At 47.7% G+C, this 23,529-nt stretch overlaps 1 protein-coding gene across 5 annotated transcripts in view; it reads left to right on the top strand.

Annotated features, from left to right (window-relative positions):
* The window catches only part of NHLRC3 (NHL repeat containing 3), an 85,454-nt gene that overhangs the window by 56,544 nt on the left and 5,381 nt on the right, over nucleotides 1-23,529 (top strand). The window contains exons 8-10 of one of the 5 annotated variants that reach the window (XM_088460183.1): nucleotides 1,495-1,567; nucleotides 3,756-3,827; nucleotides 19,564-19,603. The exons of 1 other annotated variant lie outside the window; for it this stretch is intronic. In XM_088460183.1, the coding sequence (XP_088316309.1) occupies nucleotides 1,495-1,567; nucleotides 3,756-3,827; nucleotides 19,564-19,603 (185 nt within the window). Of the gene's footprint in view, nucleotides 1-1,494; nucleotides 1,568-3,752; nucleotides 3,828-19,563; nucleotides 19,604-23,529 lie in introns of all 5 variants that reach the window. 3 more of the 5 variants (XM_088460182.1, XM_088460185.1, XM_088460187.1) reach the window with 3 other exon arrangements.

Raw genomic sequence — 23,529 nt, 5'->3', positions numbered from 1 at the left:
TGTTTTTAAGTTCCACATCAAATGTGTATTAACTGCCAAAGAATAGTACTGGATGGTGAGGATAGGATTCAGTTTAATTGGTCATTATTGGAAAAACAGGGAAACCAGGCACTGTCTCTGGAAATTAGGGACAGTTGACAATACTGTTCAGCTTAATATTCATGCACTTGTTATTCAGGTCTAATAAACGTGCCCCCATAATGCTGTGCACATTTGTCATTGGCCAGGGATCCCTTCACCTTCTCCTTGCACCCGTAACTACGCCTATGCCATCCCTGTGCACCCGTAACACTGTGCCTATGCCATTCCCCATGTACCCGTAACACTGCCCTTATGCCATTCCACGTGCACCAGTGACACTGCCTACGCCATTCCCCGTGCACCAGTGACACTGTGCCTATGCCATCCCCTTTGCATGCTTAACACTGCACCTATGCCATTCCCCGTGCACCCGTAACACTGCGCCTATGCCATTCCCCGTGCACCCGTAACACTGCGCCTAAGCCATTCCCCTTGCACCCGTAACACTGCGCCTATGCCATTCCCCGTGCACCAGTTACACTGCACCTATGCAGAGAATGAGAAAGAAAACGCTGCCCACAGACTTTGAGCCATATTCAATTAGAGGCAAAGTTTTCGCCTGTCCGACTGTTCGCTTCATTCGCCTGTTTCAGAGGCGAATTTATTCCGTGCTCGTCCCCGCTTTTCGCCTAATTCAATTGCAAAACAGGCGAACACGGAAATAGGCGAATACGGAACAGGTGAAAAGTACTGAAAGAATTGGGGAAATCAGTCTGTACCCCAGAAAAAGATGCACTAACATAGGGAATCACTATAGATGTGTCCTAATAGCCCTAATAAAACTATTTTGCATACTTAAGTTGTGTAAATTGCTTGCTATTAGCATTTTTGTAAAAGTGGTGAAGAATGGCATAAAGCTGTATTTTTTGGTGAAAATAAGTAGTCCTGTCAAATTTGGGGTGCTTGAAAATAGGTGCTAGCATGTTTTTATGTCTCTAAAGTGAACTTTTAAAAACCGTGAAAAATCCACCTGCTGCATGCACCTGCAATCCCAAAAACACCTGACCCATACTTGTGGACCCCCAAGAAGTATTTTTCACTACTTTTAATGCTTATCCCCCCACTTTTTAAATTTACACCCCAAAAATGACATGTCTTTTTTGGGGTGTTCTTAGGTTTTAGTTTCTGGGTTTTTTTTGCGTATTTGTCCTTTCGGGGCTGTCCCAAGGGGTCTGAGTTGTTTCCCCACGTTTGCACCCCAAAATAAAGATTTTGTATTTCTTTTCACCAGCTATTGATTGGAGAATCATTTTTGGAGAATTGTTTCCACTTAGGCGAAATTGTCCTGGAATTGAATTTGGCGAATTTTTTTTAGGCAAATGTTTCACAAAAAAATAGGCGAATATGGCTTTTCACCTCTAATTGAATTCCCCTCTTAGTGCATATAATGGTTCTAGTCATAATGTCTTACAGGATAAAGGGTTTGTCGCAAACTCCGCTAAGTGCAGAAAAGGTTCAAGTTAAGGATGAAAGTTCAATGCTGGAGGTAATCCCTTGGTGCAGTATCACAGTTATAGTGTACGTGGTGTGTGTGTGTGTGTGTGTGTGTGTGTGTGTGTATATATATATTTGTGAAATTATTTAAACCATTAAAATAGCAATGTGTATGGTTCTTATGTGTGCATGGGAGGGTATGTACTATTCTACAGATGTAACAAGTGTGTGTGTTTAATCTATATTAGCTGGAGGCATTTGTACAACAAATTTGCATAGGAAATATAATACACAAATACATGTGCTTCACTTATCTGTATATGTTGGGTTGGATCATAGCTCACGTGTGTGTCTATGTGTGTGTGTGTATATATATATATATATATATATATATATATATATATATATATATATATATATATATATACACACACACACACCTGTAAAGTGGGCTATAACATTTGTTTTTATTGAGTTAAAAAAAAGTGCTTTATTGTATTACAAAGACGCTATTATACATTGGTATTTTTGTATAGGTGACCAGGTTAATAAGAAGACTAAATAAAAGTGAAGTTGTTATTCCCTGGAAACCATAGAATGCATGTAGTTATAGTGTTGACTCAATAGTATTGCATACTGGCTGATACATAGTTTATTTCATAAGGTGCATACACATAACGATTTTGTAACCAACGATTATCTGTCAGATTTTCCCTTGAAAAGTGAACGATATTTGGAAGTGTAATAAACTATTTTTACAACGATGAACGAAAAATCGTTATGTTGGTCAGTCTGAAATAAACTACAAACGGGAGCGCGCTTGAACAATTTTCGTTCATTGTTATAACTCAGGAACTGAATGATTTTTTTGAACGATAACGACATCGTTATAGTTAAATCGTTCAAAAAATTGTTACGTGTGTTCGCACCTTAACAATGGTGCTGTTGGAAGCAGCTTATATATATTGGGAAGACCGTCCCTCCGTCTGCTATAAGATAAACTTCACTAAAACAAAAAATATCATTGGTTATCCAAACCAAAAGTCACCTAACCCCAGTACTGTACGATGATAGATAAAACAAGAATCGGGAACAACGATCCCAGCTGTATAAGACAGATTTATTTGGCCATTTCTCTGTGGACCTAATCACATGTGTAGTCGAATGTTTCTATTACTACTGTAGCCGGAAAGCTTAGTATTTGCCATGATATCCCTGCACCTGTGTGGAGAGAAACATTCTGATGTTACATGGGTGAGCTTTACCCTGATACCAATGTGGAAGCCAATATTAGACACTGTGGGGCAGATTCAGCTTGGGGAATAGAGGAAGATAGAGCAAGTAACTGTGCACCTGGACAAACCATGTTGCAATGCAAGGGGGACAAATTCATACCAGACCACCACAGATTGGCCGCACACACGACACGATTTAATGAACGACTGAACAATACCTCGTTCCGTCCTTCATTAAACTGCACAGCCCCACATACAATATTGTCTGATTGGGAGTACAGCGTGGCCAACCAGAAGATATTGTGTGCGACCCGCGGGAGCGCGCCATTGTGGGTATACACTAAGCAATGTAGATTTACCATTCCAGTACTGCACCTGCATATGAGGCGCACCACACATGTGCCCCGATTTTGTTTGCACAGTAGTAGACGTGTAATGTACTGTATAGGGCACCGTACACTGCTGCCTCTGACTAAGAATCAGCCCCATAGCCTGAAGTTAGGAAGACGTATGGGAGTTATGTGTGGAGGGAGCTACGATTTAGGAGGGGAGAGCTACGGTGCCTGTACTGTCACTTCTGCAGTACATAAGGGATTTGGGATTGGGGAATGTGCAGCGGGAAAGGTAAATGAACAGTGCCCTATATTCTGACCAGTGTTACCTCAATGCAGTGTGTGATCAGGATGGACAGAGTGGAGATACAACTTGTTGTACAGTCGCGTTTCAATATACTGTGTGTTGTATGTGTACCTGTGCGTCAGTGTAAAGTGTGCGTCAGTGTAAAGTGTGTGTGGGGCCATTGGTGTGGGTGATTTTTAAATCTACAGTAAATGTCCGTGGACATTATAATGTGCTATGCCAACAAATACCCAGTATCCTCCACTCTGTTTTAATACATTAGATTAATATAATATATGACCATATTTTGTAATGGTGGTTTTGTTGTGGTGTTTGTTATATTGCATTTCTTCCCCATTAATCATAATATCCATTTCACAACAGCAGGAGCTTCAGACACTGAAGCAGGTTCATTCATCCATCAAAGCCTTAAATCACATGACTGTCACATTACAGAAGGTAACTTGAATGACCCCTTGAATTTTTAAAGGAAAAAACCTTTTTTTTTTTTTTTCTTTTTCATTTTGAGTTGTGTCTTGTGTTGGGTGCTGTACAGCCAGTAAGCGCTGTTGTCATTTGCACACGGTCTGTAACATGTACACGGTCTGTTTACTTCTCAGTTCTAGTGATCTCTGCAATGGACTGTAGCGTCTATTTACTAAGCCTTGGAGAGAGGGAAAGTGGATGGAGATAAAGTACCAGCCAACCAGTTCCTAACTGTCATCTTTCAAACACAGCCTGTAACATGACAGTTGGGAGCTGAGTGCTTGGTAGTTCATCACTCTCCACTTGATCACTTTCCAGAGCTTAGTACATCGCTCCCTTTATCTCCATCCAAGGCTTAGTAAATAGCTCCTATAGCTCTGTATTATAGCACTTGCTCTATACAATGGGGAAAATGTTAATTTAGGTTATGTAAAGTACAATCTAATTATATTTCATTAGAAAGATATGAAAGTTGTTTTTATTGTTCTGTCGCCGCCACCCGCCCATCACATGGTCAGCAGGTGGTATATGATTGAGGTACGCCAACCAAATCAAAGCAGGGGCAGAGGCTGGGAGATGTGCGATGAATGGAGTGGTCTTTTACACTTGGGAGATGGTGGCGCCAGCTCTATTTCCTTGTAATAACAGCTGAGTGAATAGTTCTCATATACAGAGGTAAACGGCTACACTTAGAATGTAAATAAATGTATATATCACATGAGCAGACCACTGTGTACTGTGTGGTAGATGCAGACATTATTCTGTATGGGGTCTCTGGAAGAATTCTATACAACAGTCGTCAAAGATCATTTGCAACACAAACAGCACTGCCATGAGCTTAGCCATTACACATAATAGGAATAACACGTAATACAAGATGTATATCACATTTACAAACAGCACTGCCATGAGCTTAGCCATTACACATAATAGGAATAACACGTAATACAAGATGTATATCACATTTACAAACAGCACTGCCATGAGCTTAGCCATTACACATAATAGGAATAACACGTAATACGTAATACAAGATGTATATCACATTTACAAACAGCACTGACATGAGCTTAGCCATTACAAATAATAGGAATAACATGTAATACGTAATACAAGATGTGCATCACATTTACAAACAGGATATAATGTGCCTGGTGATGAGCTGTAAATTCCACAGTGTGTGTGTAACATCATTCATGTCCTGTGTATATATGCATTTTAGTCATGGCAGAATGTTCCGAATATCATATGAAATAAATGTGAAAGTGTTTCCAGTAAATGCCTTTGATATAAATGTCCTCCTTTACTCACATTAAAGTTTCCATCTCCTATAAACTTTCTCCATAGCTCTCAGTAAAACAGCAAACTGGTAAATCTTCATTTCACAGGTAGGTTGTAGCTGACACTAAAGAGCCCGGCGCTGAACGATAGTGTTAATGATATCGTCCAGCGGGTGTGCTCAATTTCATGAACGACATTGAGCACACCCTGCCGGGGGCACACTAGACGATATCGCTCAGGGAGCGTGTCGTCTAGTGTGTACGCTCCTTTAGTTGCTGGTTATTGGTTACTCGGGGCCTGGTTTAGAGGTGCTGACTTATTTCACAATTGACCGATGTTTTTTCTACTACGCATGCGTCTTGAATCATACTGCACACTGCACTTGAATCATACTGTGTCGCATTGGATTTAAGATGGCGGTCATATTGTGGATTTGGGCGCAGAATGATTGACAGGTAGTGAGCATTTGTAGGAGGTAACAGAGGGGTGGCAAATAAAACACAGACTTGGCGCGACTGTTTCGTGGGCGCGTCGGAGCCTGCATCTGCATTTCTGTACACAGGCTAGTTCCGCTGCGTGGCGCATTGAGGCTAGATGTATGAGGACACATTTCTACTTGGAGAAAGGACCAACAAGCGCCAGGGAGTAACGGTAACTATTTACTGTGCGTGTGTGTGTGAGTATGTAATAAAATATATCAACACCCGGTGTGTATGTGTGTATTGTCTTTACTTTAATATTTCTTTTACAGGAGGAGTACAGGTACCAACTGAGGCCTTAATGCCTGGGCTTGCTGGCACTTGTGGTTCTCCAAGTGCCAGCAAGTGGGGTAGGGTTGCAGGGACTTGTAGTCCTCCTCTAAAGGACAATACTATTTATATTTTGTACAGTCAACTCCGCACAAGCAACACGCTGCTGCCAATGGTTACATTGGCTAACTCACACCTTGTGATGAAGCTTATATTACAATTTGCAAGTTTTCCCGCAGTAACAATAGCATGAACTCGAATTGCATATAAAATCGCATCTTCCCATTTGCAGGCCAATACATAATGCGAGTTTCTAAACAAACTCTCATCATACTCGCAGCCTATAGCTATGACTATGGAAGTCCATACTCGCACGAACCTATTACATTTACCCCTATATCTCTACATGGATGCACCAGCTTTCACATCCCCATTACATTCACCTGAGGTCAGAGAGTAACCAGAACTTTGCTTGTTGCTGTTTGAATAAGAGACATGGAGCTGGATGCTGGTCACTTGGTTATCATATTCCAATACTGGATCAATGGTTCTTAGCCTCACACCTCAAGTTTTCCCCTCAGGTCATGTTTTGAGGATTGCTGTCTGTGAAAGCAGGTGGGATAATTATACTAGAGATGAGCGGGTTCGGATTTACTCGGTTTTACTCTGATCTCAAAACGGCATTTTATTGGCTATCGGTTATCGCGTGTTTTGGATAGCCAATAAAATAAATCCGAACTTGCGGTAAAATGGCGATAAGAACCGAGTAAATCCGAACCCGCACATCTCTAAATTATACTGCTTTTTTACCAAAATTTCGGGTCTGACCTGGAGGTTGGAACAGGATTCCAAACCTGATCAGACCCGGAATTCAGCCGGCGCTGACCCAGGTTATTCCCGAGCTGGCGCCGTTCACACAGGAACCTGGTCTGCAGTGACCCGGCTATTCCGGCATGGAAGTGGACGCTTGGAGATGACGTCATTTTCAAACGCCATTTAAGCCGGTCAATCAGCAGGCATGCGGCGCGCTCCAGGTCATCGTGACCTGGATCGTGCCATTTACACTGCAGGGTTTCACGGGTCATTCCCTTGTTAAACCCTGCAAGTTACCTGGGTTGGAATGCCGGGTCACTCAACCTGGGAATCTAACCCTATCCCCTTTTACACCTAGGAGCTACCCGGGTTATCCCTGCAATAACCCGGGTTTTAGCTCTGGTGTAAAAGGGGTGTTACTGACCTAGCAAAATAGAGTAAAGGTGCGTATCCACTAGGCGATTAAAATGAGCGATTGAACGATAACGACATCGTTATCATTCAATCGCTCATTAATCGTTCACAAATCGTGCAGTTTAATGTCGAAACGACCAGCTATGTGCGCTCCCGCTGGTTGTTTTCTACATCAATCATCGCCTGAATATGCAGGTCAATCTACCGATAACGACAGATTGTGCGTGTTCGGGGATGAGGGAGGGTGTCTGCACTGAACGACATATCGTTCAGTGTAGGCACTTACAGGATGAGGAATGAATGTGCGATTACAATGTTGTAATCGTGCTGTCGTTCCTCTATCGGCAAGTGGATATGCACCTTAACTCACCTGGACATGATGAATGAAATCCACAATGCATGACCTGTTGGTGGTACTTGAGGACTGTTTTGAGAATCGCTGTTTTAGATTAATGCAAGAGCCAGGATCTGTCATTTAGCCTGGCCTCAGAACACTACAACTGGGTAAATACATTAGACTTTTGTCTGAAATCACCCCCAAGTATTGTTTATAAAGTAGCTCTGAAGTGGCTCGTATACTGATTGGCCACAAGAGGGCGCACTTTCTCTTCTGTAAATCAGGGGTGGGGAACTTTTTTTTCTGCCAAGGACCATTTGGATATTTATAAAATCATTTGTGGGCCATACACAATTATCAACTTAAAAATTAGACTGCTATATATGATCAAAAATGTAGTAACTCACCCCTAATGCGATGTCTGGAACTGGAATCTCACAAGACACTGGCAGATGGGCCACCATCTTTGTGGGCTCCGGCAGCCAAGAGGAGGGGGGAGGCTGTCCAGACCCGCTAGGCGGAGTCTGGGGGGGGGGGGGGCAGTCCTTATGGTTGTATGACAGGCAAGTTGATAAGGCAGCCCTGGGGTCCTCAGTTCAGCGCTGATGTAACCTAACCAGCCCGATGACAGCCCTGTACACGGCCCCACTGCGCTATCTGCTGCCACCGAGGGAGAGAAAGCGCTGCACCCCCACTGCGCTGTCTGCTGCCAGTGAGAGAGAGAGTACCCTGCACCCCCACTGCGCTGTCTCTGCTGCCGCTGAGGGGGAGAGAGCCACAGCCGGCCGGGCCTGATGAAATGATCTTGTGGGCCATATATGGCCCATTGGCCAGAGTCTCCCCATCCGTGATATAAATAAGCCGTACCTCCTGCTATGCAAGCACAATCCTATATTGCAGTATAACAAGTCTATATGTATTTTTACTTCGAATTTACCTTAAGAAGACAAAAAAGTTTTAAGATGAAAAAAAATTAGTTATTCTGAATTTACTTTTTTTTTTCTCATTTCATTGTTTATCTTCTGAGGGAGTTTTTGTGTTTTTCACATATGTGTCATTGTTTTTATACCGTTTATCTGTAATTTCTACTTCAGGGTCCATAGGGGTCCACAGGGTGACCCTGGGGGTATAGCTGGATCCTGGATCCTCGGGCACCACGGAGTTAAAGCTTTTAGCTGCTCCCAGGATGCACTTGGGTCCAACCTCCCCTATACCCCGCCCCCGAGCCACAGGCACCTCAGTTTAAGATGGTGCCCGGCCGGAGTCGGGTCACCCTGCGGGGGGGGTCTGCAGGAGCAGCCCCCTAAAGCTTTTTATTTTAACTTAGTTGAATTTTTTTTTTTTTACTATAGTTTTTTTTTCCAGAGCGGCAGCGATGGGCTGTCTGTACAGACGCCCACGCTGCCGCTCCTTCTCCCTGCTGGCGCCGCGACGCCAGCACTGAACTGGGGATCGCGGCGGGGGAAGCCAGAGTCTGTACTAGCCGTAGTCTGGTTTCCCCCGGGACTGCTGCCGGAAGACGCCGGGGAGATTAAGGTAAGCTGCGCACCACTGATTAGCGGCGGTGCGCGGGTTCCTTGTAAATGCAGTCCCATGCCCCCGGTCTAGGGGACAGACCGGGGGCGCTAGCGGTGGCGGCGGGCCCCCCCTCCAGCGGAGGCATACCCTGCCAGACCACTAGACCCCCAGGGTAAATTATGCGGCAAGCGGGATGCCGGCAACCCGGGGGTTAAATATGCTAGCCAGGGGAGGAAGCCTTCCCTGTCTAGCGGCTCCTCCCCTAAGCTCAGCGCGCCTTTCAGCTCGTAGTCTGGCGTCGCTGAGCTGCAGCTACTCGGCCACTCCTCCTCTGAGGTCTCCAGCGGCCATTTTCTTCAAGTGGCAGCGCAGATCTTCAGGGAGCACGCGGACCGGTCCCCCTGTGTACCTCTCCCCTGACAAGGACAGTGTACACAGCACTATAGCCCTCCCAGACACTGAATCTGGGAGGTTGATTGTAGTGGAAAGGTGCAGTGAGTATATCTTCCTGCATGGTATGTGACTTTTGCTAGTGCTGCCTGTCTGTGTCTTTTTTCTACTTACTGTCAGCCTATACCTATCCCTTTCCTTCTCCTACAAGCCCTACAGGTGTGCGGGGGAAGGGCGTTTCTACTGACCTCACTTATATAGATCACGTATTTGTGAGGTCCGTCACATACAGTTGTGTGCTACACGGTGCCATATTGTGGGCTGTTGTCCAGCACACTGGTGAGTGCGCACGTTTTCTTCCTAAGTCATGTCTGAGGAGGAGATTGAGCACTCCGGGGCTCCGGTATTGTTCTCCTGCAGGCGCTGTTCTGCAGGAGTGGATAGGGAGGATTTGTCACAGGACGGCCTGTGCGGACGGTGCCAGGCGCTCCCTGGTATGTCTAAACCTCCCATGTCGCAGGAGCCACCATGGGCGATGTTTTCCCAGGTGCTGGTGTCCATCGCGGACCGTCTGTCGGTCCCGACTGCCGCCCCTACTAGGGCGTTGCCCCAGCCTGCCATCCCCCATGCCCCGGGTGTCTCACAATTATTGCAGACTCCCCCGGGGTCTCAGCCTGTTGGTCCCTATGTGGGGTTGCCAATGTATATTCAGTCGACCCCTGTGGCACAGCAGGCTGTGGTGCCGTTTCACCCTGGGTGGATGCTCCTCCACCCTGGGTGGATGCGCTTTCCCACACTGTCCAAGATTTGGGGGCAGCATCTTCGGCTTTTCAGTCGATGTTGCGCAGTGACGTGCCCTCCAGGGCGTCTAAACGCTCAGTCATGGCGCAGGCTGCGCATCTTTCAGATTCTGAGGGGTCCTCGGATGATGGTGAGGTGCAGGATGACTCAGCCTCAGATGCCTCAGTCCAGGAGGTAGACACTAAGTCTTCCATCAATGTGCGGGCTCTGGTTAAGGCGGTGCGAGCCATTCTTCTGATTGAGGATGAGGCACCCGCTCCCAAGTCGAGGTATCCTAGTTTTAAAAAAGCTAAGGTTACTTCTGCAGCGTTCCCCTTGTCTGATCAGTTGACTGATCACATGGCGGTGGCCTGGCAGACACCCAGTAAGCGTTTCCTGCCACAGAAACGCTTGGCGTCCAATTATCCATTCCCGGAAGCGCATTGTGAGAAATGGGAAACTCCGCCTGCAGTCGATTCCCATGTAACACGCCTCATCAGGAGTGCTACTTTGCCATTGCCGTCTATATCCTCGCTGAAGAATCCTACGGACAGGAAGGTGGAGAATTGTCTAAAGTCGATTTATTCTCTCTCAGGGGCTGTAGCCCGGCCGTCCATGGCCATCTCCTGGGTGGCCAAGGCCATTGAGGGGTGGGCCAACGCCTTGGAGGACACGTTTACGGATGAAGTTCCGGACGTCCAGAGGGCGTTGTTAGGACAGATGAGAGATGCCACCTCCTACATTGGAAAAGCATCGTTGGATGCTAGCCTGTTGACCTCTAGGGTTTCGGCGGCAGCAGTGTCTGCTCGTAGATCCTTGTGGTTGCGGTCTTGGAGAGCAGACGCGGATTCAAAGAAAGGCTTGGAGGCCTTACCTTTTAATGGAGAATTACTATTTGGTCCGGACCTGGACAAAATAGTAGATACCCTGGCAAAATCCAAGTCAGCCTTCCTCTCTTCAGCTACTACACCTGCTAAGGTCCGGAGCTCGGCCTTTCGTTCCTTTCGGGTTCAGGGCAAGGCAAAGGGTCAGTCCTTCCCGAGGCAGTCCGCACCCAAGACCGCCTCAAAGCAAAAGAAGCAAGCCTGGAGTGCTAGGCGCCCTTCTTCCAAGCAAGAAGATAAGCCTTCTGCGTGATGGGACGGGCCTCCCTCTGGGGGACCCCAGAGTGGGAGGCCGACTTCTTCAATTCGCCCAGTGCTGGCACAATACCACCACGGATGCCTGGGTGCGAGAAGTGGTCTCCCAGGGGTACGCCCTGTCTTTTCGGCACAGGCCGCCTGGCCAGTTTTTTTGCACAAGTCCTTCTCAGGACAAAACCAAGGCCTTGCAGGTTCAGGAAGCCATAGAGGCCTTGCTGACGGCGGGGGTCATTATACCCGTACCACAGTCTCAACGTGGGATGGGGTATTACTCTACGCTGTTTCTGGTGCAGAAACCCAATGGCTCTCATCGCCCCATCCTCAATTTGAAGTCCCTGAACAGGTTTCTCAGGGTTCCCAAATTCAGGATGGAAACTTTGCGTTCCATCATTCTGGCGATGGAACCAGGGGACTATATGGTCTCCCTGGATATCCAGGACGCCTACCTCCATGTGCCTATAGCAACATCGCACCAACGGTTTCTGCGGTTTGCTATTCTCCACAACCACTACCAATTCAGGGCTCTACCCTTTGGTCTCTCCACGGCACCAAGGGTATTTACCAAGGTGATGGCGGTCATGGCGGCTCATCTTCGGAGCCAGGGAATACGGTTGCTACCGTATCTAGACGACCTCCTCTTGCTGGCAAGCTCCCCGGAGGTACTGATCCAGCATCTCCACCTGATGGTCGCTTGTCTACAGGCGCACGGCTGGTTGATCAACTGGAAGAAGTCCTCCCTCATCCCATCACAGCGGATGGTTCATTTGGGGGCCCTACTGGACTCTCGTCAGCAACGGATTTTTCTGACTCCAGAGAAGGTCTCCTCCTTACAGCTGCGGATTCACAGTTGTCTGAGCAGTGGCAGAGTGTCGGTGAACTCAGCGATGAGAGTTTTGGGGTCCATGGTGTCGGCATTCGACATGGTGGAGTTTGCCCAGTTCCATTCCAGGCCCCTGCAGGGGCTGATTCTTTCGGAATGGAACGGATTGCCACACAGGATCCGCTCTCAGATGCTGGTGTTGTCCTCGGAGGTGCGTCTGTCCCTAGCCTGGTGGCTGCAGACCGCTCATCTCCTAGAGGGGCGCCCCTTTTGGATCCCGGAATGGTTTCTGCTCACGACAGATGCCAGTCTCCGGGGTTGGGGGGTGGTGACAGGCTCTTTGTCACTTCAGGGTCGTTGGTCGGCGGAGGAAGCGATTCTTCCCATCAACATCCTGGAACTGCGGGCAGTATACAGAGCCCTGCAGTTGTCCGGCACCGCTCTTCACGGAAGGGCCGTTCAGGTGCAGTCAGACAACGCCACCACGGTGGCGTACATCAATCACCAGGGAGGGACTCGCAGTCGAGCTGCGATGTCGGCGGTGTCCCGCGTCCTGGCTTGGGCGGAGTGCTATCTTCCAGCTCTCTCGGCAGTTTTCATCCCAGGAGTCCTCAATTGGGAGGCAGACTTCCTCAGCCGTTACGACGTGCATCCCGGGGAATGGTTGCTTCATCCAGAGGTATTCCAACTACTCGTGGACAAGTGGGGGCTGCCAGAGCTGGACCTGATGGCGTCCCGTCACAATCACAAGCTGCCTGTGTACGGGTCAAGGACAAGGGACGCAGGCGCAAGTCTGATAGACGCGCTGTCGGTGAAATGGCTGTTTCAATTGGCTTACTTGTTCCCTCCGATATCTCTGCTGCCTCGGGGTCCTGCGCAAGTTCAAACAGGACGGAGGCACACTGATCCTGGTGGCCCCAGCGTGGCCCAGAAGGCCGTGGTACTCCGATCTGCGGAGCCTGTCCATCGACGCTCCGTACCTCCTACCTCAACGGCGGGACCTGTTGTCTCAGGGGCCCTGTCTTCACCCGGATCTGGGTCGACTATCTTTGACGGCGTGGCTCTTGAGACAGCCGTCCTGAGGTCTCGGGGCTTTTCTAGCTCCGTTATTACCACCATGCTGAGGGCGCGCAAGCCTGCTTCCGCGAGGATCTATCACAGAGTGTGGCACACTTAGTTTTTGGCCTCGCACCACTGAAAGTATGATCCCCAGGTGTTCCGGGTTTCGCGTATTCTGGCTTTCCTTCAGTCGGGTTTGGACTTAGGATTACGTCTTTCTTCGCTGAAGGTGCACGTGTCTGCTCTGTCGGTGTGGTTCCAGCGCAGGATCGCTGCTATGCCGGACGTACACACCTTTTTCCAGGGAGTTTTGAGAATCCAGCCTCCCTTTGTGCCACCTGTGGCCCCGTGGGATTTGGCGGTGGTTCTTCGGGCCTTACAGGGTCCGCCTTTTGAGCCCTTGGAGTCAGTGGAGCTCAAGTGGCTAACTTTTAAAACTGTTTTCCTCTTGGCAATTGCTTCTGCCAGGAGGGTTTCAGATTTGGGGGCGCTTTCTTGTCGTCCCCCTTTTCTGATATTTCATCAGGACAGAGCGGTGCTTCGCACTCGTCCTGATTTCCTGCCTAAGGTGGTTTCCAGGTTCCACATTAATCAGGAAATTGTTGTACCAGCCTTTCAGTCGCCTGATCTTTCGGCTGGGGAGGCTTCCTTAGACGTTGTCCGTGCACTCCAGGTTTATGTGGACCGGACTAGTTCTGTGAGGAAGTCGGATTCTTTGTTTATCCTCTTTGGTTTTCACAAGAGGGGTTGGACTGCCAACAAACAGACTCTAGCCCGTTGGCTTCGTTCTGTTATTATTGAGGCTTATATGCAGGAGGGTTTACCTGTTCCAGCCTCTGTTAAGGCTCATTCCACTCGGTCTGTGGGCCCTTCTTGGGCTGCTAGCCGTGGCGCCTCTGCTGTTCAGCTCTGTAAGGCGGCCAACTGGTCTTCCATTCAGACCTTTTTGAGGTTCTATGCGTTTGACACCTTTGCCTCTCAGGATGCATCCTTTGGGCGCCGGGTTCTCCTATCAGCACAGGAGCGTCCCCGCCCTTAGTTGGACTGCTTTGGGACATCCCCAAGGTCACCCTGTGGACCCCTATGGACCCTGAAGTAGAAAACAAGAGATATGGTAAGAACTTACCTTTGTTATCTCTGTTTCTACGAAGTCCAGAGGGTCCACAGGGCACCCGCCCTGACGCACCTGGCTTCATATGGGCTCTGTGACTGGTCACCGGTTTTCCGTCTCCCTTTTCTGTGAGTATGGTTCTTGTGTGTTCCAGTCTTCCTTCTCTCTGTTTCGTCTCCTCCTCCGGCCTGGGCTGCTTACCAACTGAGGTGCCTGTGGCTCGGGGGCGGGGTATAGGGGAGGTTGGACCCAAGTGCTTCCTGGGAGCAGCTAAAAGCTTTAACTCCGTGGTGCCCGAGGATCCAGGATCCAGCTATACCCCCAAGGTCACCCTGTGGACCCTATGGACTTCGTAGAAACTGAGATAACAAAGGTAAGTTCTTACCATATCTCTTGTTTTGGCATTTATCTTGTTTACTATTTTTACCTGGGGAAAGGAGTGTGTGCTGGGATGTAGCAGAGGATCAGCAGAGAGGAGTTCTATTGTTCCACTATTTGCGGCTATCGCAGTGGTGTGGCTTCTCAGGGGGGACTCCTGTTTGTTTTTCTAAGCCCACCAACTAGTTTAATTTTTAGACTGTGTGATATGTGGATTATGTGTCTGACTAGGTCTCTGTTTCCGAGGCGATGTAGTTACGTGGCCGCCGGAATGCCGGCTAGGGATTATGACAGGTGTCAAGATACCGACGCCTGTCATAATCCCGACGCCGGAATGCAGAACGACGTGGGCCCTAATGAAGTAAGTACAGGCAACCGTCCCCTTAGCCGCGGGGCTAGGGGGTGTTAGATTTAGGGCACCCCGGGTGGACTTAGGGTTAGGCACCCCCCGAGGAGGGTTAGGCTAGGGGAAGCGTGGGTTAGGGTTAGGCACACCCGGGGGAAGGTTAGGGTTAGGCACACCCCCGGGAGGTTTAGGGTGTGGGGAGGGGGGGTTAGATTTAGGTTATGGTTAGGCACCCCTAAAGGAGGGTTAGGGGGGATAGAGGGGAGGGTTAGCTGTACTTACCTCCGCTGTCGGTATTTCCTTCCTTCGGCCAGCCGCTGTTGGGATTTGAACAATCCCATTCCTTTCCAAGTGTGTAAGGTATCTTACAAGTTGTAGCCACTGGACTCTGGAATGATCACTGCAGGACTGTATAATTCAGGAGATGAGACAGTGAGGGCAGACTGAATGTGATAAGGGGCAGTATGATGATGGGAGGCAGGGAATGGGAGCAAAACGAATTGTATCATATTGTCATTTTTCTGAGACCGTTTACAATCTCAAGTCTCTGGTAACTATTAAGAGAAAAAAAATCACTACATAGAAATCTGTATCGCTGCTTTTTGCAATGTCCTCCAGTATGTTTTTAATGCATCTAAAACATACTTGCCTACCCTCCCGAAAATTGGGTGTCGTTCCCGACCCACCGGAAGAGCGGACAAGTCTCCCGGCCGGCGCAACCTGCCCGCATACCCCCACCAGCGTACGCTCACCCCGTTTAAGTGGCTGAATTGGGGGAGCTGATCACACGATTCGCGCTGAATCGCATCATTGTGGCCCCGTCCCTGGCTACACAATGCCGGTAATGTTCGAATTGTGTAGCACGAGTGTGACGGCGATGACGGGATCGCGTGGCCACGCCCCCCACCTCCTCCCGGAAGAGGCAGCCAGATTATCGGCAAGCCTGATCTGAAATAAAATAAAGCCAACTCCCATGTCTGAGACACAGCTAATGCACGAGTTCTTGCTGTTGCTTGATACATTTCAATAATTCTACCATCTATAGTAATGATGTGACCACTGAGCGGCACTGTTCAACTGAAGGTTTTGTATCATTTTATCTTTGCTGAGCAAAGCAGTATATGGTGCTCCCTCTTAATGTTAACAAATAGCTAAATAAAGCTACGTGTTCAAAATCATTCCGTCTGCATGTGTGTGTCTTTAGTTATAATAGATGTCTAGTTTCACTTTTATCAGTAAGGCATATTTTAACCTATAACTCATCTGAGTTCTGATAGAGAGGAATGAGACAAAGAAAAGCTGAATGTAATCATCTTATATATATATATATATATATATATATATATATATATATATATCCATCACGTCACATTTCCTGTCACCATTGCTTTAGGCAGCTTTGACTCCTACAGGTTTATAATCGTACACTGTTGCAGCAGTCGCGCCAAATCGGCACACTCTGGCCCTCATTCAGACCCACTTGCAAGCGGGTCAATTGCGGGGCACCGCGCACGTGCAAGCCCAGGAGCGAGTGAGAAATTCACTTGCTCCGGCGCTCGCTACAAATGGGGCGACTGTCAATGTCGATCGACAGTTCACCCCATTTTGTAGGCGGGGAGGGGGGGTGGCTGGACAAACGGAGGCGTCCCGAAGGAACGCCTGCCGTGTGTGGGTGGCCCTACTGACATCACTCAATAGGGCGGCCCTACTGATATCACTCGTGATGTCAGTAGTGAGCTTTCGGCTCTGTTAGAGCAGAAAGCTCACTGGGGCTTGCGGCAGACGAGACCCTACCACAAGGGTCTCGTCGCAAGCCTCATGATCGCGACCATCACCTGGCCGCTCGCAAAAGCTGTGGGTGATCACCCACAGCTTAGTGAGCGGCCAGGAGGCTGGAAAAAAAATAACACGGCCGCCCTCATTCAGAGAAAGCGCTCGCTTTTTGCGAGCGGCTCTGAATGAGGTCCTCTGTTCCATGCGACACTGCTTGTGCTAAGTATCTTTTTCGACCGATTTTGCGTCTTATTCGCAGCGTGATGCTACAACACCGCTTCACTAGGCTGCACTGATTAATTTGAAATGCGACACTTGTACATCTGTGTGGGACTGAGGGCCTGATACATTACGGATCGCTAATGCGATCGCACTGCCAGCATAGAGACGCCCACTGCCTCCCACTACCACTATCTCAAATCCTTAATACCTTGCAAACCTCCATAAACATCGGTAACGTCGAGTACCATCGGCCCCTCACGCAGAATTACAACAGCCCTGACCTTACTTAGAAACTACTAACTTCATTGTACGCAGTAAGTAAGCAATGGCTAATTTATGCACACCCATGCAACGGCGTTCAAACGTTCAGGCACGCCTGCGTTTCTCCGACTACCCCCCCGTCATCACCCTCAAACTCTCACTGCCTGCCAATTACTCTGTGATGGCTCTCCGTGATCACAGTGGTGCCTACGCAACAATCGTCTGTCTGCGTACGCTGTAAGAATAGCGATCTGTAATAAATCAGGACCTGAGTTCAAATCTGTATATGAAGTGCTAGGATGCCGCAGCTTTTTGTCATGCTTAGTGCCGTTGTGCTTCGTACCCAGTCGCACGCAGATATACCAGTGTCACATATCAAATTAATCAGTGTAGGGTCTTTAAGCGGTTTTTTCACATCGCGTTGCGACTAAGATGCAATTTCTGTCGAAAGACACTACACCTCTCAGCATGGTTCACCAGTGCCAGGAATCTCGCGCCGTATGGTGTATTGAGGCTAGGAGTGTGAGGACATATCGAAGAGTTAAATATTGACTTTTAACCCCTTAGCTGCTCAAGATGATTGTGACTCAATGGCCCTCATTCAGAGCCATTCGCTATTTGCGTTCGTTCAAAAACAAGGGGTGGCTATTCAAATGAACCGTTCGCTGTTTGCGGTCTGGCCACGCCTCTAGGTCTGAACGAGCGAACAAAACTTGCGTTCGTTTTTTGGAAAAATACGCCCACTGGCCGCTCGCATCCTACGTCATGTCCGCTATTTATTAGATTAATCGAGTACATCGACCAGGGTATGAACTGCTCGCTATTCTTGTGGTTGGTTTTTGCTACCACAATTTTGCGAGCAGTTCTGGCTATAAAAAAACCAAGTGACGTGGTCATTGACGCTGCTATATTAATTATGCACACCCATAAAACGCCCGTTTTGACCTTTAAGCACGCCTGCGTTCGGATCTCCACTCCCCGTTTTCAAGCACCTTCCCCTGTTTCCACCCACATACGCCTCATTCTGTCACTCAAAATAGCAGGCACTCGCTATATTGCGTACAAATGATTTTCGGCCGCACTGACTGGTTCGCGCATGCGTACTAAAAACCGTACGCATGCGCAGATGTGCGAACATCGCTCGGAACGAGCGTACTGCCGATAGCGAGTGGCTCTGAATGAGGGCCAATGTTCACATATACCTTAAAACCCGTGTACAATGAATACCGCTCTTCGCCCACAGTGACTGGAGCTTCTCCCCATCAGGCGCCTGGGCAGGAGGAGCTGGAAGTGACATCTGGTACAGTACATGTGTTTAAAAACAAATAAACAAAAAAAAGTTAGGGCTGTAGAGTGGACTTGGGACCTTACATCCCCATATCCCCCAGTCATAGCCGCTAAAAGGATGGAGGCACCCTTTGTATTAAAGAGTTAGATAGGTACCCCCATATAATTTATTGTCTGGTGATAACCAGGCAACGTCCCCTACATTACTGAAAAATCATGGAGTCCAGCAATGGGGAAAGATCTCCTCCCATCCTGGCTTCCAATAATTAAGGGCCGCCACCTTAGAAATAGGGGGGGTTGTCTTTTATTAAAACAGACAATAGCTACTTGTGGGCTGCATCATTTGAAGAAGGGATTGCTCTCTTTCATATGTAGGTGCCTCCACGTGTGCGGAGTGCATCTGTGTGCCCTGTCATCCCCATAATGACTCCTGCACATGTAGCGCCACCTACCTGTGAAAGAGAGGAGTTCCTCCCCGTTTTCAAATGCTGCACTCACCAGTAGCTATTGTCTGGTCATCACTTGTGATACATACATGGCGGAGGGCAGTGAATGTTTCCTCTCTCCTCAACACTGGCCTGCACAAGTAGGGGCTCCCTGTTTTGAAAGTGGGGAGTCAAATTTCTTTCAAATGACGTGCCCCTTAGTAGTTATTGTCTGGTGATTACAAGACAATGCCTAAAACAGTATAAGAAAAATAAATAAACTTTTTCACAAATACTGTACTTGGTACAGGAATACAGGGCACAAGGCCCCTCTATATTTTTGTGTATTCAGTGTTTGAAATTAAACGTACGTGTGCAGTAATGCTGTCTGAGAATTGTCTCTGTATGATGCATTGTGACACCGTGGATCTGATATGAGCTCTGCTAGACTTGCCATGTGCCTTGCTTGGATTTGCAGAATCTCTCAAATGTATTTTTGCTTGTCCCAGTTTCTCACCCAGCAGATAGCGAGCATTGTTATGTCCCTTCTTTCCTAGTTTCAAAACTTTAGCATAATCAAGCGTTGATGTATTTCTGTTGCAGACATTGGAATCTGTCATTAAAAACCATAATCAACTCAAAGGTAGGTTCTATCTTATTACTATATTTGCATAATAGTCAGATACATACCTTTCATTCTGATTGATCATTACTCATTATTGCTCCTGTTTAAAGGACCACTATATCAAAACACAAATTCCCTTGTATAAAGAATCTACTAATAATGGTCATACATACGTACATATTCACATACCTGAGGTTTTTCTCATTTTATTGACATTTACCGTGCAGCTTAGTACATGCTATTACTGTCTGTTATCAGACAGGAGGCACTACGGTGCTCTGTAAAAGGGATTACAGACAGAAAGTTCCCTGGGTGTCAGAATTTATTTTCCCTCACTATCACAGTGTTATCTTAAATATATTATTATATAGCATATCTACATAGTATTAGCAGCTGCTGAATACAGCAATCTTTATTTTAGTTTTAGTTATCGCTTAAAAATATAGAAGGTAAGTTGCATGTTTTGTAATTGGTTGTAGATTGCTAGGTGGAGCTTTTTGGGGGGTTATTTCTATTGAAACCCATTTATTCCCAAATGAAAATGTTCTGTGGATCTTGACCTTTTTTTGTGCTGAAGCATAATATAAGTGTGATTGTCAGCTTTTATACCCCGGGTTTAGCTTCCAAAATATATAGCAATTATGTATAAGGATTCTTTTTTTTTAAATGGGTGTGTGTGTGTGCATTACTTAGATTCAGAATACTTGACTTTGACTAGTTACTAATAGAAACATCCATGCAGGCGCTTGTGTGTTCTTTTTAATATATATATACTGTATGTGTGTGTGTGTGTGCATGTATATATATGTGTATATGTATATATATGTGTGTATATATATATATATGTGTGTATGTATATATATATATATATATGTGTGTGTGTGTATATATATATATGTGTGTATATATATATATATAATATATATATATTGAAATGAAGCCGGCACTCCACAGGTTAAATGAAATACTAGTGCCTGGGTGCCATCTGATGGTCTAAACAGGCCAAAATGTATACATGCAATAAACAGCGGCACTCACAGGACTTGCAAAGAAGACTCCAGACTCCCAAGGTCAAGTTCATTTATCTGAGAATCAGTGTAGGGACTGGCTAGATGGGAGTGGCCGTGAAGCGTTGGCCAGCTTAACAAATTATTGCAATATTTTGGAACCAACATTCCCTATGTTCAAAGGAGTTGCAGTTTGAAAAGCATCATAAACATTATGGCTGATGCCACATGGCTCGAGGTTTCTCGCTCTGAATGAGAAGTGGAAGTGCTGAACAAATTACTGGTTGTCTCATGCTGATTGTGTTGTGGATTAATTCCACTATCTAAGGTACACCTCCATCACATAGGTGTATATATACTATTGGTGAAGGGTCTTGCAGTTGGTACGAGATTGCACTAGGAGGCGCTCTTTGTCCACTTTTTATCTCTATAGATTTCAACTGCCGGAACTGCAGTATTTGGGAGAAAGGAGCTGCCACCCTGAAGGACTGGGGAGTGCCTGTCTTTATTAAAGACTTGAAGTGACATTATACAAGGACTAGCGCCGTATACCACCTTTTTATCCATATATATATATATATATATATATATATGTATGTCCTCATACATCTAGCCTTCTTGCACGTTAAACAGAATGTTATGAAAGTAGGGTAGTTAGGCGTAGTAGTGACGAGTGGTCACCTTGAGGGCTGATACGCCTTAGCTCGTCAGGGCCGAAGGTGAGATGCAGTCTTTGGGCTGTGGGAGGAGCCTTGAGGGCTGATATGCCTTGACTAGTTGTGACCTGAGGACCAAGGGTGAGATGCAGCCTTTGGGGTGTGGGAGCAGCCTAGAGGGCTGGTGTGCCTTGGCTAGTTGTGGCCTGTGGGCCAAGGGTGAGATGCAGCCTTTGGGGTGTGGGAGCAGCCTTGAGGGCTGGTGTGCCTTGGCTAGTTGTGACCTGAGGACCAAGGGTGAGATGCAGCCTTTGGGCTGTGGGAGCAGCCTTGAGGGCTGGTGTGCTTTGGCTAGTTGTGGCCTGAGGGCCAAGGATGAGATGCAGTCTTTGGGCTGAGAGTCTTTGGAGTAGTATGTCCTAGGATGTGGATGTGTGGCCAATGTCGCTGAGTTGACACTGGTGGTGGTGCGCTGGACTGCGCACTTAGGAGCTCATTCAGACCCGCTCGCAAGATGCGATTGCTCGCTGGCAAAGAGGGGCTGGATATTTAAATTAAGCAATCGCACTGCGTTGCGTATGGACGCCCACTATGTTTTAGCGAGCTACGGCAAAGTGCGCTTGCAAGTGACTAAAGATGCCCCCTTGCCACTCGCAACACACATCATCTCCGGGAAAATGAAGGATTAATCGGGAGCCAACGGAGCTGCTCACAGCCCTTGGGGTTGCCTTAACCTGCCGCAAGCACAGCGATCAGTGCTAGCTGAAATACATGTAGGTGGCGTGTACAATGACGCTTCTTTGCTAATTATGCACGCCCTTTAAACTGCGTTTTGGCGGCCTGACACGCCTGCGTTCGCACATCCACTCCCCCGTTCACAAGCACCTTCCCCTGTTACCTCCCACAAACGGCACTATCTGTCACTCAAAGCAGCGACCTGATAGTGGCTTACGTGCAACCAAAATCAGATCGCAACGAATGGCTTGCGCACGCGCTCTGCGAATTATACGCATGCTCAGAGCGAGTGAGCGCGCCTTAACAAGCTGATCTGAATCTGGTCCTTAGAACGCTGAGGTGCCGCCAATGTCGCTGGGTTGACACTGACAGCAGGAGGAAATGGACTCAGGAGCCAATCTGGACCAGTTCACGAATGACAGACAAGGAGGTAGATGGAGTCTCAACAAATGCTAGCCCGGCGTACAGCTCGCACAGCATTAGTCATGCGGCGGCTTGTGACACAGCCCTTCTAGTCGCGCCATGTTGTGGCGTGACTGTAGCGCCTAGTGTCTATTCTGCTACTTTTTACCTTCAAATGACTCTTATTGGCACAGCAATGCAAATAGCACAAGCAGCTTCTGCTGATTAAAATGATATGCAGCATGCCTATGTTCCGTGAGCGATTGCGGGTGTATCTGCATGCGAAACGCTACATTACAGTTTCAGCGGCTGTAACGGAATGGGTATGATATACCGCCAGCCTTGCGATTCCCATCAGCGGCAGCCCGACAGGAGCAGAGTGCGAAGCAGCGGAAGCCCGACAGCGCTGGAAATTCCGATCTTGGCTAGGTAAGTATCTGCTAACCTAACCTAACCCCCCTAACCCTAACCCTCCTTAGGGGTGCCTAACCCTAACTTCCCCCCCAAGTGCCTAACCCTAATCCCCCCTCCAAGTGCCTAACCCTAACCACCCCCTTCCCCGCTGCCTAAACCTAAGTCCCCCGGGGGGGTGCCTAACCCTCCCTCCCCCTAGCCTAAACCTAACCCTCCCGGGGGGGTGCCTAACCCTAAGTCCCCCCCGGGAGTCCTAAACCTAACGCTCCCCCCCGCGGCTGTCCGCTCGCGGCGCCCGGCATCACTACGATCGTGATGCCGGTCTCCTGGCGTCGGGGAGATGCGGGCGTCTAGATGGCATGCCGGGATAAGACAGCCTAAATACCGGCAGCCGGCTTCCCGATTGCTTCCCGCTGTAACACAGTGTTTCGTATAGAGATACACCGGCAGTCGCACAAAGAACATAGGCTTGCTGCTAGTGCTATCTATTTGCATCCGCTATGCGAATAAGAAGCATTTGAAGGTAAAAAGTTGCATGAAAAGACGCTCAGTGCTACCAAGTCACACGGAGCTCCCACGTTATGCGTGTCGCGACTTGTAGCGCATGGAGTATAGATGTATGTGGACACATCTGTGAGTGTGTGTGTGTGTGTGTGTATACACTGCTCAAAAAAATAAAGGGAAGACTAAAATAACACATCCTAGATCTGAATGAATTAAATATTTTTAT

This window comes from Taudactylus pleione, unplaced genomic scaffold (assembly GCF_031769625.1).
Source record: "Taudactylus pleione unplaced genomic scaffold, aTauple2 ptg000043l, whole genome shotgun sequence".
NCBI lineage: Eukaryota > Metazoa > Chordata > Amphibia > Anura > Myobatrachidae > Taudactylus > Taudactylus pleione.
Note: the sequence above shows the minus strand (reverse complement) of the source record. Positions and strands in the feature narration are given on the sequence as shown.